We start from the raw sequence: 18,095 nt of genomic DNA on the forward strand, positions 1-18,095 counted from the left end.
ACAAGATTCCTTTGCATAGGAAGCATGTTAGACTTAAATGTGTTTTGGATTTGCCTCTTGATGCTCTCTTTTGCTTCAAATCCTATTTCTTGCGAGTGCATCATTAAAACTGCTGAGCCCATCTTAATGGCTATAAAGAAAGCAACTTCTTGGGAGATAACCCATGTGTTATTTTGCTACAGTACTTTGTTTTATATTTGTGTCTTGGAAGTTGTTTACTACTGTAGCAACCTCTCCTTATCTTAGTTTTGTGTTTTGTTGTGCCAAGTGAAGCCTCTAATCGAAGGTTGATACTAGATTTGGATTTCTGCGCAGAAACAGATTTCTATCTGTCACGAATCTGGGTCTAATTCTCTGTAGGAAAATCAGAAAATTATGCCAATTTACGTGCGTGTTCCTCAGATATGTACGCAACTTTCATTAGTTTTGAGTTTTCTGATTTGAGCAACGGAAGTATTTATTTAAAATTCGTCTTTACTGGCTGTTCTGTTTTGGCAGATTCTGTCTCTATTTTTTTGCATTGTCTCTTGTGGACTTTAAGCGAGCTTTTCTAGACATAGAGAGCTGTAGCTAATGTTTTATTGAGTTCTTGCAATGTGCCACTACAGGACCAAGGTGGATTCAAATTTTTTGAGTACTAACCCCTCTAATGAAGTTTATGAGAAGTTTGTTGTGAAGGAAGTTTTCAAGGGTCAAGAGAGGAGGATGATATATGATCAAGAAGAGTAAAAAGTCTAAGCTTGGGGATGCCCCCGTGGTTCATCCCTGCATATTTCAAGAAGACTCAAGCGTCTAAGCTTGGGGATGCCCAAGGCATCCCCTTCTTCATCAACTTATCAGGTTCCTCCCCTGAAACTATATTTTTATTCGGTCACATCATATGTGTTTTACTTGGAGCGTCTGTGTGTTTTTATTTTTGTTTGTGTTTGAATAAATTCGGATCCTAGCAATCCTTGTTTGGGAGAGATACACGCTCCGCTTTTTCATATGAACACTTGTTCTTCGTTTTACTTTTAATGTTCAATGATAAAAGTTGGAAGCTACAATACTTATCTTTATTTGGTTGGAAGCAGAAAATGCCTCATATGTCTTGGATAATTTGATACTTGGCAATTGTTTTGAGCTCTCAAGTAGATCATAAGTTTTTGCATGTAGTTTAAACCTATTAGTGGAGAACTACCGTAAAGCTTGTTAAAATTGGTTTGCATAATTGATCTCTCTTAAGGTCTAGATATTTTCTGGTAAAAGTGTTTGAGCAACAAGGAAGACAGTGTAGAGTATTATAATGCTTGCAATATGTTCTTATGTAAGTTTTGCTGTACCGGTTCATACTTGTGTTTGCTTCAAACAACCTTGCTAGCCAAAGCCTTGTACTGAGAGGGAGTACTTCTCGTGCATCCAAAAACCTTGAGCCAAAACCTATACCATTTGTGTCCACCATACCTACCTACTATGTGGTATTTCCTGCCATTCCAAAGTAAATTGCTTGAGTGCTACCTTTAAACAATTCAAAATTTATCACCTCTGATTTGTGTCAATGTTTTATAGCTCATGAGGAAGTATGTGGTGTTTTATCTTTCAATCTTGTTGGGCAACTTTCACCAATGGACTAGTGGCTTCATCCGCTTATCCAATAATTTTGCAAAAAGAGCTGGCAATGGGATTCCCAGTCCCAAATTAATTAACAAAAATAGACACTCCTCCATGGTATGTGATTGTTGGACGGCACCCGAAGGATTCGGTTAGCCATGGCTTGTGTAAGCAAAGGATGGGAGGAGTGTCATCATAATAAAACTAAAATAAAAAGGCACTCCTTCATGGTATGAGATTGTTGGCAGGCACCCGAGGATTCGGTTAGCCATGGTTTGTGAAAGAAAGGTTGGAAGGAGTGCCACCCAAAAATAAAAATTCATGGGAGCCGCTCTTGGAAGTCCGGTTGGCGAGGTAGTTAGTGTACCCATTACCATTCATTGACAACAACAAACACCTCTCAAAACTTTGCTTTTATGCTCTCTATATGTTTTCAAAATCAAAGCTCTAGCACAAATATAGCAATCGATGCTTTCCTCTTTGAAGGGCCATTCTTTTACTTTTATGTTGAGTCAGTCACCTACTTCCTTCCATCTTAGAAGCAAACACTTGTGTTAACTGTGCATTGATTCTTACATACTTGCATATTTGCATTCATCATATTACTTTATGTTGACAGTGTCCATGAGATATGCATGTTGAAAGTTGAAAGCAATCGCTGAAACTTATATCTTCCTTTGTGTTGCTTCGATGCCTTTACTTTGAATTTATTGCTTTATGAGTTAACTCTTGTGCAAGACTTTTGATGCTTGTCTTGAAAGTACTCTCCATGAAAAGTTTTGCTATATGTTATCTACTAGTTAGCAACTATAGATCATTGCCTTGAGTCACTTCATTCATTTCATATGCTTTGTAATAGTATGATCAAGGTTATGTAAGTAGCATGTCACTACAGAAATTATTCTTTTTATCGTTTACCTGCTCGGGACGAGCAGGAACTAAGCTTGGGGATGCTGATACGTCCCCGACGTATCCATAATTTCTGTCATTCCATGCTTGTTTTATGACAATACTTACATGTTTTGCTTGCACTTTATGATGTTTTTATGCGTTTTCCGGAACTAACCTATTAACAAGATGCCACAGTGCCAGTTCCTGTTTTCTGCTGTTTTTGGTTCCAGAAAGGCTGTTCGGGCAATATTCTCGGAATTGGACAAAATCAACGCCAAACCTCCTATTTTTCCCGGAAGGCTCCAGAACACCGAAGAAGAGTCGGAGAGGGGCCAGGGGGCCACCACACCACATGGCGGCGCGGGCCAGGCCTTGGCCGCGCCGGCCTAGGGTGTGGCGCCCCAGTGCCCCCGCGCCGCCTCTTCGCCTATAAAAGCCCTTTCGACCTAAAAACGCAGTACCAATTGACGAAACTCCGAGAAGACTCCAGGGGCGCCGCCACCGTCGCGAAACTCCAATTCGGGGGACAGAACTCTGTCCCGGCACCCTGCCGGGACGGGGAAGTGCCCCCGGAAGCCATCTCCATCAACGCCACCGCCTCCGCCATGCTCCGTGAGTAGTTTCCCCATGGACTACGGGTTCTAGCAGTAGCTAGTCGGTATTCTCTCCTCCATGTACCTCAATACAATGATCTCATGAGCTGCCTTACATGATTGAGATTCATCTGATGTAATCGGTGTTGTGTTTGTTGGGATCCGATGGATGATACATTATGATTAGTCTATCTATAAAGTTTGTGAAGTTATTGTTGCTGCAATCTTGTTATGCTTAATACTTGTCACTAGGGCTCGAGTGGCATGATCTTAGATTTAAGCTCTATACTTATTGCTTAGATTGTATCTACAAGTTGTATGCACATGTCGCTGTCCGGAACCAAAGGCCCCGAAGTGACAGAAATCGGGACAACCGGAGGAGATGGCGGTGATGTGAGGGACACATGTTTTCACGGAGTGTTAATGCTTTGCTCCGGTACTCTATTAAAAGGAGTACCTTAATATCCAGTAGTTTCCCTTGAGGCCCGGCTGCCACCGGCTGGTAGGACAAAAGATGTTGTGCAAGTTTCTCATTGCGAGCACGTACGACTATATACGGAAAACATGCCTACATAATTAATAATCCTGATGTTCTATCTTAATGCTTTGAATCCTATCAATTGCCCAACTGTAATTTGTTCACCCAACACTTGTCACTTATTGGAGAGTTACCACTAGTGTAGATCGCTGGGAACCCCGGTCCATCTCTCATTATTATATACTTGTTCTATATGTCATTGGAAGTAGTATCAACTATTTTCTGGTGCCATTGCTCTCATATTGCTATTACTGCTGTTTGTATTCTTACTACTGCTCTCATATCACTGCTACTTTCACATCACCCCTGTTACTAGTGTTTTTCCAGGTGCAGCTGAATTGACAACTCAGTTGTTAAGGCTTATAAGTATTCTTTACCTCCCCTTGTGTCGAATCAATAAATTTGGGTTTTACTTCCCTCGAAGACTATCGCGATCCCCTATACTTGTGGGTCATCAGTCGGCAGCCTTCTCAGGTGCCCCATCGAGGTTGACCGTGTCGGACTCCTGGGTTTCAGCATCCTCAGGTGCAGGATTTGCTACAGCCGAGCCTAGGGGCTCACTGGATCCCATGGCGTACTTGCCGGTGGCGAGGCCGAAGGAGACGATGGTTGAAGGAGATATGCCCTAGAGGCAATAATAAAGTGGTTATTATATATCTTTATGTTTATGATAAATGTTTATATACCATGCTATAATTGTATTAACCGAAACATTGATACATGTGTGATATGTAAACAACAAAGAGTCCCTAGTATGCCTCTTAACTAGCTTGTTGATTAATGGATGATTAGTTTCATAATCATGAACATTGTATGTTATTAATAACAAGGTTATATCATTGTATGAATGATGTAATGGACACACCCAATTAAGCGTAGCATAAGATCACGTCATTAAGTTATTTGCTATAAGCTTTCGATACATAGTTACCTAGTCCTTATGACCATGAGATCATGTAAATCACTTATACCGGAAAGGTACTTTGATTACATCAAACGTCACTGCGTAAATGGGTGGTTATAAAGGTGGGATTAAGTATCCGGAAAGTATGAGTTGAAGCATATGGATCAACAGTGGGATTTGTCCATCCCGATGACGGATAGATATACTCTGGGCCCTCTCGGTGGAATGTCGTGTAATGTCTTGCAAGCATATAAATGAGTTCATAAGAGACCACATACCACGGTACGAGTAAAGTATACTTGTCAGGAGACGAGGTTGAACAAGGTATAAAGTGATACCGATGATCAAACCTCGGACAAGTAAAATATCGCGTGACAAAGGGAATTGGTATCGTATGTGAATGGTTCATTCGATCACTAAAGTCATCGTTGAATATATGGGAGCCATTATGGATCTCCAGATCCCGCTATTGGTTATTGGTCGGAGTGAGTACTCAACCATGTCCGCATAGTTCACGAACCGTAGGGTGACACACTTAAAGTTGGATGTTGAAATGGTAGAACTTGAATATGGAATGGAGTTCGAATATTTGTTCGGAGTCCCGGATGAGATCCCGGACATCACGAGGAGTTCCGGAATGGTCTGGAGAATAAGATTCATATATAGGAAGTCATTTTATGAGATTTAAAATGATCCGGAAGGTTCTATGGAAGGTTCTAGAAGGTTCTAGAAAAGTCCGGAAGAAACCACTAAGGAAGGCGGAGTCCCAAAGGGACTCCACCTCCATGGCCGGCCAACCCTAGATGGGGAGGAGTCCCAAGTGGACTCCCCCTAAGTGGGCCGGCCACCCCCCACATGGAAGGGGGGAATCCCACCCCAAGTGGGATTCCCACCTTGGGTAGGTTTCCCTATCACATGGAAGGTTTTGGGTTCGGGTCTTATTCGGAGACTTGTAGTCCAACACTTGGGGCTTCCACCTATATAATGAGGGCCAAGGGGAGGGGGCCGGCCAACCCAACAAGCACAAGGTGGCCGCACCACCTCAAGTGGCCGGCGTCCCCCTCTCCCCAAACCCTAGCCGCCCCGCTCCTCCACTTCCCGCACGCTTAGCGAAGCTCCGCCGGGTTTCTCCACCACCACCGACACCACGCCGTCGTGCTGTCGGATTCAAGAGGAGCTACTACTTCCGCTGCCCGCTGGAACGGGGAGGTGGACGTTGTCTTCATCAACAACCGAACGTGTGACCGAGTACGGAGGTGCTGCCCGTTCGTGGCGCCGTGATCAAGATCTTCTACGCGCTTTTGCAAGCGGCAAGTGAACGTCTACCGCAGCAACAAGAGCCTCATCTTGTAGGCTTTGGAATCTCTTTAAGGGTGAGACTCGATAATCCCCTCGTTGCTACCGTCTTCTAGATTGCATCTTGGCTTGGATTGCGTGTTCGCGGTAGGAATTTTTTTGTTTTCTATGCAACGAATCCCTACGATGGTATGCATCTCGTCGTAGTTGGCAATGGGAACATTCAGGAACTCCACGTCCTTTGGGTGATCCTACGATACGAAGGGACAATGATGTTAGTTCTGCTCCTGGCTGATCAAAAGAGTTTGTGAGGTGGACTGAGTTAGTGAGGTGCTCACCGCGACGTGCCCGTAGTAGTGCTCACCCTCAAGGATGATGTATTTGGTATCCTCGCACCACTGAGCCCCGCTTAGATCGCGAAACCTGCTAATGGTGAGCCACCTCCGCCTCCACTTCCTGAGGTGATTGTACACCTGAGTGGAGCACACAGACACACCACAGTGCTAAAAAGGCCCTTCGCCACAAAATTGAGATGGACTTTCTTGAATCTTTTGTTAGTTCTCACTCCGTTCTGGATCAAGCCGCACATCTTCTCCAACACGAAGTTGGCATTCTTTTCCTGCTCGGTCTTTAAGGTCATCTCTGCTTTCCTGCGGTTCTTGTTCTTCTTTATGGTGGCCAACCTAGCCGCGACCTCTGCCGCTACCTGAGCCACCAGGTTAGGCACAGGAAGACGGGTGACAGCCACTTGGGAGTCATAGGCGGGCTGTGAATCGAGAACTTGCGAAGGGATCTAAGAGTCCCCAACGCAGACAAGAGCCTGGCTAAAGTCATCACAGAAGGAGTCCTACACACATCGTAGTACATCCTAAATCAGACAAGCAGTTCATTGCAACTGTGAATAGCACAAACCATACCAACAATCATCCTAAATCAGACAAGCAGTTCATTGCAACGGTGAATAGCACAAACCATACCAACAATCATCCTAAATCAGACAAGCAGTTCATTGCAACGGTGAATAGCACAAACCCTTGCAATATCATGGCAGGTGAGCACATTTGGGACAAAGTAGCAACCAAAAATGTCGAACCCTAGCAATATCATGATAGATCACCACAATCGAAACTAACCTCTGCTACAAGACCAAACCCTAGACAATATCTGACTACTCCTAAATTAGATCTAAATATTACCGCGGTACCGGAATAAAGGATGCCTTACAGTCATCGCCAGAGGTGAAGATGCGCTGGACCAGGAAGTAGATGAAGCAGCCCAGATGTACTCGCCGCCGCTGCTGCAACCGTCGCCGACCGGAGATGCGTACGCCTCTTACCTATTTGCCGACGGGAGGAGGAGCTCGAAAATTGTGGGAAGAGTGGAGAAGGGGGTAGAAATAAGCCATGGGGAACGGCGGGAGGTGACGGAATCCTTCCCGCCCCTTTTCACTTTTTGCCGATGCGGGAGAGAGCAGGCAACCAAACATGGCGTTTTCGTCTCTCTAGAGCCTGCCTATAGCATCCGTACGGCCTAGCAAACAGGTGTTGGTAACATACGTAGCCCGCTCAAAAGCAATAAAACCCAAAACAAAAAACCCAATAAAATCTCGCATCCAAGTCCCGTCCCGTCGCCTAACCCCATCTCCACCCCCACCTCCACGCGCTGCCGGCGCTTCCTCCCGGCGACCCCAACTCCGCCGCCCGCCCCGCTCAACCTTCCAAATCCCGTCGACAAGCAACCCCTATCCGCCACCCCAGTTCGCCCGAACCCCTCTCCGCCCCTGCATCCCATCGGGCTGGATCTAGGGTTGCAAGTGGAGGGGTTCTGGAGCCCCCCGCCTCGATGGAGGCGGCCGATCTCGCTGCCGACGACCGCACTTTCGAGGCCAACTTCACCGGCGCCGGCGCCAAGCAGCTGCTGGAGCGCATGCGGGAGAAGCTGCGGGAGTTCAAGGATGGCGAAGAATCCCTCGCGGTAAGATGACGCCGCTCGATCCCGCCGCCCCTTCCCCTCTTAGGTGCCTTCGCGCTTGTGCGTGGCTCGGTCCGTACTTCTGCGACTTGTGCTATTGTGTGACCTTGTCTGCTGCTTCTTCCCTCACTTCCTCTCCCATGATACTGTTAGATCTTACAACCTCGCTGGCTGGCAGCTTTTGCTTCATCTTTTTTGCTTCCTGGAATTTAGGTATCTATTGGATTGTAGTGATAGCCGTCGGTTCTAATTTGGTGTGCCCTCTAGTAGTCTCATGGATTACATATTTACATTGTACTGCGTCCAGGCGAATTCAGCCGGTGTAATAAGCCAGAAGCACTGAAACAATGTGTAGTTATGCTTGGTTTGTAGGGCCGTGAGCATTATGTATATTTGGTCCATTCCCCCTGCTGGAGGCACCTTTTACAATGTGATCATATCATCATACAGTAGGAATTCTTCTCTTATTAGTTTTTTCGTGTAATCAAAGAATGTTATATCTATTCAGCACTACTACATCAGTTGCTCAGGAACCATGGATCCCTAATTCCCTACTTTCAAGTATTAAAATTTCTGCACTTATGCACCATTCACTATGTCGTGTTGTTACTACCCTTTTATGGATACTAGGTGGTTGTTTGGCTAGCGTAGATTAGAGATCAGTTTTAAGAAAACGAGTTTTGATCGGATTTTTAGGAAAACCAGTTTTATTTACTTTTCTGTTAAGATTAGGTTCAAAGAAAACCGCGTTTGGTTAGCCTCACCTGTTTCACGGACTGGGAGAAATCGTCTTGCATACGAGGTAGGAAATTAGAAATACGGACGGGGATGGAGACGGGGACGGCGGCCGGGAACTCGTCGTCGCCCTTGATGGCTCGACCACCGCCATGTTCCCTGATGTCAGCGCAGCGCGAGCTCTGCGCCCATGCCTCGTCCTCCCTTCTGGCCGGTGTACATGGAAGTCTTCCCAAGTTCCCATCCGGCGGCGGCGCGTCCGGCAAGACGACGACCGAACTCGTTCCTTGAGCGCCGCCATGTTTCAGGGCGACAGCATCAACTTCGTATCCATTCTTCCTCCTCCCTCCTGGAGAGGTATGGCGAGGTTTTCCCATCCGGCAAGACGATGTCACAACTCGTCCTCCTCCTTGAGCGCCGCCATGGTTATGTTTCACGGCGACAACGTCAGCTGCGTATTCAATTTCCCTCCTACCTCCTGGACCGGGTGTTCCCGTCCGGCTAGACTGCATACCAACTTGTTTTCCTCCTTGAGCATGGCCATGTTTCCCGGCGACGACGTCAGCTCCGAGTCCATGCTCCATCCTTGCCAGGGTACACTCGTACGCCGGTGGCGCGTCCGACGCTTCCGGCGAGATGGCGGCCTAGAGGTTGGCATCCTCCTCGAGCGGGCGGCCGGGATGATAGCCTGCCATTGCAGCATCGTCTCCTCAGGGAAATCGAGTTTAGCTAAAATAAGCTTTTACAAAAACGTCCCAGACTCGTTTTTCCAAAAACGCAGATTATACGTATTACGAAAACAAAGTTTTCTTTCTCCATGAATTAGTGAGACCGTCCAAACAATGTTTTAGTTTGTTACGCCTTATAATGCGTTTGTACATAACCAATTCTCTACAAACTAGCTATCCAAACAACCCCTAGATGGAGCTTGAGTTATTGAAGTTGTGCACAACATGAACCCCCCCCCCCCCCCCCCCCCTTTTTTTGAGGTAATGCAGCTTGAAACCTGAGCATGTTTGTGCATAGCGTAGAGTTGATTAAATGATAGACCACTATCATCAACTCAACTCTTCCTCAGGGCCGTACTCGATAAACCGGGGCCTGGTGCGCAATAAAATTTATGCCCTATGCCTAAATAATCCAATTAATTTTGTTTTATTAAATGGATGATTATTTTTTCTTAAGAAATTATATCTTGATAAAAACAAAATATCAAAGTGCTCCGTCCATTCAGAATTATAAGCGCTTATTTTCGCAAGATTAAAATTTGAGCGATGATTAGTCTAACTATATGTTGATCATTGAGACAAAATTAATATTATCATTGAGAAGTGTTTTTAATTCAGTAATATCAGTTTTGTATTAGGCAATCCACCTTTTGTTGTAGACAAATTCTTGCTCAAGGATGTATTTCAAGAAGCGCTTGTGATTTATATTTCTGAATAGATCGGGTACTACTGCAGTATTGTATCTTTTAGGTGGAATGCTCTAATAGTTGGGTGTGGCCCAACAAGATAGTCCAACTTTAGTAGACCAAATAATGCATGAGAGAATGTTTGAAATGAAAGAACAAAAGACTGAGAAATGAGAAGAAAAGCACCCACACATAGATAAATGAAATATTGGACTGTACCAATTTATTGTTAGCAACAGGCCAACAGCTTCCTTTGGAGGCTGGGAAGAGCAAGAATCAAAGGGTATTATGGGCCGGGAGTTGCTGGCTTTGTGTGAATAATTTTCCAGCGCACAATTTCTTTATTTACTTTAGTGCCTAATGCTCAATTAGTCATTTGATTTGTAGTGCTTAGGGAAAATTTGGACCCCTAGTTTGGGGGCCTGTGCATATGCACTGCTCTGGCACATGGTATTATATGGGCTTGCTCTTTCGTATTTTTACTGCTGGTTTTAACCAAAATTGTAACAGTGAAAAATGCCTAAACCATTATTGGAAAAATGCCGTATATTTTGTACGTTGTTTTTGTGTTTGGCTACAATACGTCTGATGGAAAATCTTCTTAGTTGCCGCATACCTGCAGTGAATGCCATCATCTTAATCAGAAAGAGTGAAGTATGCACTTGTTATCACAACATATTCATTTTCTCACGCATTGGAAGCTTAAGCATCATATTTTCTTTTGCCTGTTACTTTATTGCATTATATGTTTTAGAGAGAGCAATACGTTGATCTCTGTTGTTATCTGAAGTGCAGGACTATGTTATGGTGCTGCTGACAGGTAGAAAGCGCAAGGATGAGGCCAGTAAGGACCTCAATATTTTTCTGGGAGCTGATGATAGTGCAACGTTTATTTCATGGTTAGTACTCATGACATGTGATTTGTATTTCTCCGTGTGTGAACTAAGTTGACAACCAATCTTTTTTTTTGACACCTTTGACAACCAATCTCAGTGTATTTTTCCACTTTTTTCTCTGTTAATGATTACTATCCAATATTCACTTATGCAAAATGAAGTGGTTTGCACAGTTTATTGTAAACTTCTTTTGCGTGTGATACACATAGAATTCACAAATTGATATTTTTAGTTTTTGCATGGTTGTTAGTAAGTTGGCTGCTTATTTACTATAGTATGACCCTGCTTTGCGACTGAGAAGAGTTTACGCCCCTCTCTCTAAGTGGATTTTTGTTGTATACAACGGCATGGATATTTTTTGGGCTACTATTGTAGTTAGAAGTAATAGTTGATATTCATATTGTCTTAGCAAGTGCATATTGGACGTTCTTATAGGTTGTGGGATCATGTAACTGTATTATTGTTGTTTTATTATACTACACCAACAACAATGGGCATGGATATTTTTTGGGCTTACTATTGCAATTACAAGTAATTGATATTCATATTGTCTTAGCAAGTGCATATTGATCACGCCATTGTATGCTCTTATAGGTTGTGGGATCATCTATCTTTGAATTTGCACCTATATGTGCAAACACAAGAAAAGCGCGAGGTAGAGAACAAGGGTGATGAACCAAAAGAACTCCAGGGGAGACATAAGTCACTTGAGGTGCACTCCAGAAGCAAAGATCAAATTCACAATGAGCATACAAGTGAATCAAATACGACCACCAGGAGTTGGAATAAGAGGGAATGGAAAGGAACTGGTCGAGAGGGTAGTAAAACCTTTCCACTACGAAGTGTATTAACAGATATTTTGCACGGAGAAGAGAAAAAGCTGCAAAAGTCTATTGAAATACGACAGCCTCCATTGTCTAATCAACGGAATGGCAGAAAGCGTGATAGGGAGGATGAACCACAAGAAACAAAGGTGCGTAGCAAATCTTAATTAAGGGTGTTTTTTTGTTAACCAAATGGATTGCCTGCAACACTAGACTTTCATGTCTACCTGTTCTGTACTTTGCCACGCCTTGCTTTTTTTTATAGCATGGTGTGCCCTGGATCTGAATTTTAATTACACTGTATTTAAATGTTCAATATCTTATGCTTCTACACATCTCACAACATAGAAGCTTGTTAACACTGACCTGCGAATCTTTTTAGTGTTATCAATAATAATACATAAAAAAATATCAATTTTTAGTTTTTGGTTTTAAAAATGATTATGTTGTTAGGTTCTAGTTGATAGATTTTCCAACAGTTGCATTCCAAAAAATAATATTGTCGGCAACTGACAGACCAAATGTTTGCTTCCACGAATATGAATATGAAAATGAATTTGTGAGCTACTGAGCTTCAACTAACTTTTTATGCTACAGTCACCTATTTCCTATTAGGACCAACTGGCCGAGTGAAATGTTGAGAAACTCTCCGAATCAACAAACTTATAATCATATAATGTTCTTAAATATTGTCTGTATTCTACTTTGAGAAAGAAATTGCTTATGCTTTACCTATAAGTGTTGCAATGTAGTAAGCCTCCTGATTTCTTGTACAACTATATGAATCCACTCTTTAGGAATCCACTTAAAATGTTGTTTTTTCCCAACTGAAATAAAAATGCGATTTACAATCAATTTTCTTATTTTATGCCCAGAGAGAATTGCCTTCTCGTCCCGTGCTTGGTGCATCCCGCCGTCTTCTGCAGTTTGCTGTTCGAGATGCTGTAAAAGCTGTGCAGCAAACTAGCAGCTCTATTGAGCCATCTTCTAAGCGCCTACGTTCTGTGGTTTCTACATTATCCACAGACAACCTGAATGGTCAAAAATCAGAACGAACTACAGACAGCCTGCGTGATAGGAGATCAGAAAGATCTACAGAGAATGTGCATGACAGGAGATCAGAAAGATCTAAAGACAGCGTGCATGACAGGAGATCAGAAAGATCTACAGACAACTCAAATGATAAAAGATCAGAAAGAAGTAGGCAAATTCTACAAGTACCTGGAGCTGCTTTAGCTCTTAAAGCTGCTGCAGAGGCTGCTGCAGATTCTTCCAAAGGAAGATCTACTGGAAGCGTGTTCAGTCGACTAGGTCAAGGGAATGCTGTGAAGCAACCATCTCGTTCTCGTGAAGAGAGGAGAGATTTTGAGCCAGTTACATCTGTAGATGATCATGATTCTGATCAGCATGATAATGATGAAGAGATATCAGGAGACCTGAACATAGAAGATGAGGAGGATGAAATGAATGTTGATACTACCTCTGATGATGATGTGGACATAGATGATGGAACCACTCGATACCAAGGTTCTGATTCACATGCTGGTGCTGTCTCTTCAGTTGTGGAGAAGAAATTTACATCGACGAAATGTAGCACTGAACCTGAGTCCAATACGACGAGGCATTCAAGTTTGACTAATAAGGGGCAACCTCTTTCTTCATCACCAATAAGAGGAAGCAAAACTGTGGCTGGTCCAGTTAATCTCAGTTCTGTGGAACCTCCCAGTTTTGCTACACCAAAAGATGTTCATGTTGTGGAGAAGCTGGACATCACACCCATGAATCCTAATGTTACCTCTCCGGCTGTTAATGTCAAAGTAAGTTACCTCATACCTGTAACAAGAACTTTTTAATGGTAATTTGCAACATGTTAAGCATTTGCAGATGTCTGTTTTGATTATCTTATCTGTAAGTTATGAAAGAACCATTTCTCGGACCATTTTAATTATCTATATTTCTGTGTTCTAGGTTTGAAAAATGTTTATCTGCTGTGATTTTTCTTTTTTTGCATTCGAGGCACATAGATGAATTGCCATGTGAAATTGGCTATTTTTCTCTTTATAGGTTTAAATCATGACTTAGGTACCTTGTTGGTATTTCAGCCATAGCTGAAACAATTTAATATTTGCCCTATTCACAGTTTCTGTTGGATGTTTGCATGGAAGTGATAACTTGTATTCATTTGCCATTTGGCTTGGATGGAGTGTCAGTAGGGTCGATGGACCATCATGTGAAAAAATAACATCATTTCAACGTCTTGCTGGTTAGTGTCTACTGGATTGAACTGGGCAGATTCAGTTGTTTTTAAATAATTACTTTGATATGCTTTAATCTCTTTGTGGCCAACTGCATAGGCCTGTGCTCATATCATACTTATCCTTTGGCCTTTGGGGTCGTCATTCGGGTCTGGTGTTTTAAACGGAACATCTCGGTACTAGACCATTCCGCTGTTCCGTTTTGGGCTTATATAATTAATTTATACACATATGTACAGAAATATTATAAAATAAAAATGTACGAAACAACGAGAGGAGTGAATGCTTGAATGGTGGCCAGGCCTAGCATTGCTTATGCCTGCAGCAAAAGCAGGCTGACCCATGCATCCAAGTTCAAGAAGCACCGAAAGCACCAGGCCCAATGCTCCATGCGACGTGCCTCTTGCTAGAAATAGAACATCCAGATCGATATTAGTCCCACCCCACGTATGAGAGGAACCAGACGTGGTGCTGGTGCCTATGATAAGAGGAGAGTGTGATAATAATGCAGCAGTGTATTGTGCCTACCGGTAGTGTAATGCACCAATGTCCGATACAGGAAATCTGTCTGGGATGCAACGTGTCGGCTGGAATGACTTGAATTTAGGTCAGTACGGAATGCAAGCTGCTGCGTTTTGGTCAAGAAAACAGAGTGATCTGGTAATTCCGGCTGGAACAGAACGGAATCAAAAAGTTTGGTTGATATGCCATCATCGAAAGAAATTTGGGATGAAAACTGAAAAGCTAAACCTAGTATTAACAGAGTTGTCTAAATATAGGACATAGGCTCATACTTTCGTCCTTAGCTTTCATTTTGAAGATTTCTGTTAATAAATAGAAGATTTTGCATTCTATGTGTTACATAAGGTGCTGATTACTTCTTTGTTACATTCTTTTGGACATTGGCCTTGTAGCATATGTTTGTCAGCTGACCTGCCTCAGTGTTTATATTTCTTATAGAAATTAGGAATTGTGGTAGATGTGCTCTAACTGTACAAAAATTGCTCAGGAATCAGGTAATGGAGAAGTCCAAAAGGAGTCACATCGGTCTGCAACGTCTGGTACGTAACAAAATTCAGCGTGTAATATATATTTTTATATTTCATCCAAGAGATGTGCAAATTGGAGCACTAAGAATCAGTTATCAGTAGAGAATGCTTCACATTTGACAGAATACCATTTATTATTTGATGTAACACAAATAGTTTTCTTTGCAGTTACAAGTTCATACAGCTCTGTGCATCCCACTGAGGATGCGGATTCAAGGACCCTCTATGTTAGCAATGTATCTATCCTTACATTATCACCCTTTCTTTTTTAATGCCCTTGATTTTTCTATTCATCTGCCAATTCTGTTTGCAGGTTCATTTTGCTGCCACCAAGGACTCGTTATCTCGCCATTTCAACAAGTTTGGTGCGGTGCTGAAAGTAGTCATTGTTACGAATGCAGCAACAGGGCAGCCAACAGGGTCAGCTTTTTTTCCTATGCTAATCATTGCCGATATAAGATTTTTAATGTTTCTTTTAGTTTTTGGTTACATATTAGATGCGATAAAATTGATGGGTGGCATATCTAGTTCGTAGCAACCATCCAATGATATTAGGCTACTTCCCTTAGCTCTAGGTCAACATGAATAATGCCTGAAAACATATATGGACGTTTATGTTTCCAGACTGAATCAGTACCAAGACAAACAGAAACGTGAAATATATAGCAAACCAGAAATGAAAGGAGGATCCCGCAAAGAAAAGTAATAGAAAGGAGTTGAGTAGATTTGGCATCTGCATTAAAAGGCCCGCTTGAAACCATTTAGTAGGTGAGCATCACACGTCCCCATTGGCAATAGTATGAATGCAAGTTTTCAACTGGTATATTAGACTGAGGAAAGAACCAATGCAACCATACTTTGTTGTACTTGTCTTTAATATCAATTAGGTGCATGAAATTTCATGGACCTAAGTGGGTACAGGTTCTGAATGGGCATGGGTAAAGAAGTTTAAGGATCTTAATGTTGAATTTTCAAGTTCATGAGCCTAAGTGGAACATAGTTGCAAGTTGAAGGAGCTAAAATAAACTAGGCAATTCATTCTAAAGTCAGCAACTATGAATCAGTTTCTTGAATAGACATCAGTGACTGATTTTTTATCTGATCCAGGTCCGCATATGTAGAATTTTTACACACAGAGTCGGCTGAGCGAGCTCTGTCATTGAATGGTACATCATTTATGACACGCATTCTCAAGGTACGTCCGCTTCCCTCTTTTGAAGTATTTTAGCCTGTCACGTATCATTGAACATAAAGCACAATCCTTGCAAGTTGTAACTGTTAAAGTTTTGCTTTCCTGTAATATATGTTTCTGCATTGGTGTGCTGTGGACCTCGTTGCATGAGAATAGCATAATCGATCTCTTATTGTGGTGGTTAGCCTTTTGGGTCACCTTTGAACACGTTAGCGACGCTTCTGAGAGTTGAGTGCACTGCATAGGTGATACTCATGCCATTTTCTTGTACTGTAGGTCGTGAGGCGAAGCTCTCATGAAGCTGCTCACTTTTATGGTTGGCCTGGCAGTGGTCGGTCATCAATGTATGCTAGGCATAGTAGGATGGCATACCCAAGGGGTGCCCTTCCTGGCAACTCTTTTAGAGGACGTACTCCCATGAAGGCAGGTGCCAGAAGTTTTCAGTGGAAGCGTGAGGCTTCAGGCACTGATTCAAATGCAGTTGCGAAAACTGACATGAGTGTGTCATTGCCTTCGGCTGAACAGGTGCTCCCACCAGCCACATAGGGGGGCGATCATATTTCATATATATGATCATAGTGAGAACCAATTGGTGTCTTTCCAATTGTGCAGCATGTGTGAATGAGGACAATAAGCTGAGAAGATTGTTGCTCCAAAATGCTGCTTTGTAAAAAGACTTAACAGGAAAATCATAAAAAAAAGTGAAAAAAAGGAAAGGAAAAGGGGGAGCGGGATCTGGAATTCCAATCTGGTAAACTGCAATGCTGATACCAGGAGATGGCCGTGTCCTGTATTGATTATCATCAGGCTGCCGTAACAAGCAGTTCTCTTCAGCCATCTGGAAGGGGCTTACACACATCTGAAATAAGTGCAACTGCTGTTGTGTTGATGGTCTTCAACGAGGATTGACTGCCAAGTAGATAAAAAGGAGGACCAGTTTTCATGGACATGATATTCTGGTGCTTAGTATGCGCTCTGTCAATGTAAGCCCCAACTGTATAGCGAGCTATTTATTTGTACTCTTCTCTCAGAACCCCTTCCCAATCAAAAAAAGGTGAAAAAAGAAAAGAAAAGATAGTTCTCCTCCGTGTCATTTTTTTTATTGAAGCAACTGCTTTTATTTCATATGTATCGACTTTTTAGTTAGACATTCATTCAGTTTGTGTTGAACATTGTTACTTTGTCTGCAATATACTTTATTATTCACAAATAAATTGTGTTGAAAAAAACAGTTTTTTATGTCTTGTATTGAGTTTAAATTATAGACATTCATTTAGTTTGTCCGGTGAACATTGTCTGAAACCCTTTCCTATCCGTAAATGAATTGAGCATCCTTGAGTTCATGAATGCTTCGAGTCTTACCCTCTGTTATTTCATTACTGCTTTTGCGTTATCTTTTGGCTACAAAAGTCTGGTTCTCTACTTGTGTATGTACGTGAGATGCTATAACGTTTGTTTCACTGGCTGCAACTACTAGAGACGTGCATGCAGTTTTAAGTAGGGGTGAACTAACGAGTTGCTTGGCTCGTGAAGGCTTAGATTGTTAAGGTCGTTAAAACTAAAAACGAGCTGATGTCATTATTTGGCTCTATTCGTTATGTGCTAACGAGCTAGTAAGTTAGATAAAGTTATAATTAATTAGCTGCTCGTGAGGCTCGTCCGCTTGTTTGTTTACCTCGTTAATAATATCGAGCTAAAATTGATGTTTAGTTGTGTTCATTACTATCACAAACTAAGCTAAAGTGTTTAGCTCGTTAATAATATCGAGCTAAAATTGATGTTTAGTTATGTTCATTACTATCACAAACTAAGCTAAAGAGTCAAATAGACGAGCTTTCGTTTAGCTCGCTGTGCTTCGAGCCATTCCTCGAAAGGGTGTCAGGCCTAGAGTTGCATCGACACCGTCGGACACACAATGGCTTGGTTCAGATAATGAGTAGCAAGGAC

The 18,095-nt window shown here is 42.5% G+C and overlaps 1 protein-coding gene across 1 annotated transcript; it reads left to right on the forward strand.

Moving 5' to 3' along the window:
- The first annotated feature begins 7,402 nt into the window (after positions 1-7,402).
- Positions 7,403-17,379, forward strand: LOC127316867 (uncharacterized). The gene is made up of 9 exons (XM_051347338.2): positions 7,403-7,786; positions 10,728-10,831; positions 11,423-11,801; positions 12,528-13,469; positions 14,917-14,968; positions 15,125-15,192; positions 15,270-15,376; positions 16,064-16,151; positions 16,425-17,379. Exons 1-9 carry the CDS (start codon positions 7,655-7,657, stop codon positions 16,692-16,694), a joined length of 2,142 nt encoding a protein of 713 aa, XP_051203298.1. The 5' UTR covers positions 7,403-7,654; the 3' UTR covers positions 16,695-17,379.
- The last annotated feature ends 716 nt before the right edge of the window (positions 17,380-18,095 follow it).

Source organism: Lolium perenne, chromosome 7 (assembly GCF_019359855.2).
Source record: "Lolium perenne isolate Kyuss_39 chromosome 7, Kyuss_2.0, whole genome shotgun sequence".
Classification (NCBI taxonomy): Eukaryota; Viridiplantae; Streptophyta; class Magnoliopsida; order Poales; family Poaceae; genus Lolium; species Lolium perenne.

Excerpts from the sequence above, each read along its gene's own strand:
- LOC127316867 (XM_051347338.2), top strand. The coding sequence starts at position 7,655 with ATGGAGGCGGCCGATCTCGCTGCCGACGACCGCACTTTCGAGGCCAAC. Across the intron at positions 13,470-14,916 it reads CTCCGGCTGTTAATGTCAAA|GAATCAGGTAATGGAGAAGT; the intron begins GTAAGTTACCTC and ends AAAATTGCTCAG. Across the intron at positions 14,969-15,124 it reads ACATCGGTCTGCAACGTCTG|TTACAAGTTCATACAGCTCT; the intron begins GTACGTAACAAA and ends TTTTCTTTGCAG.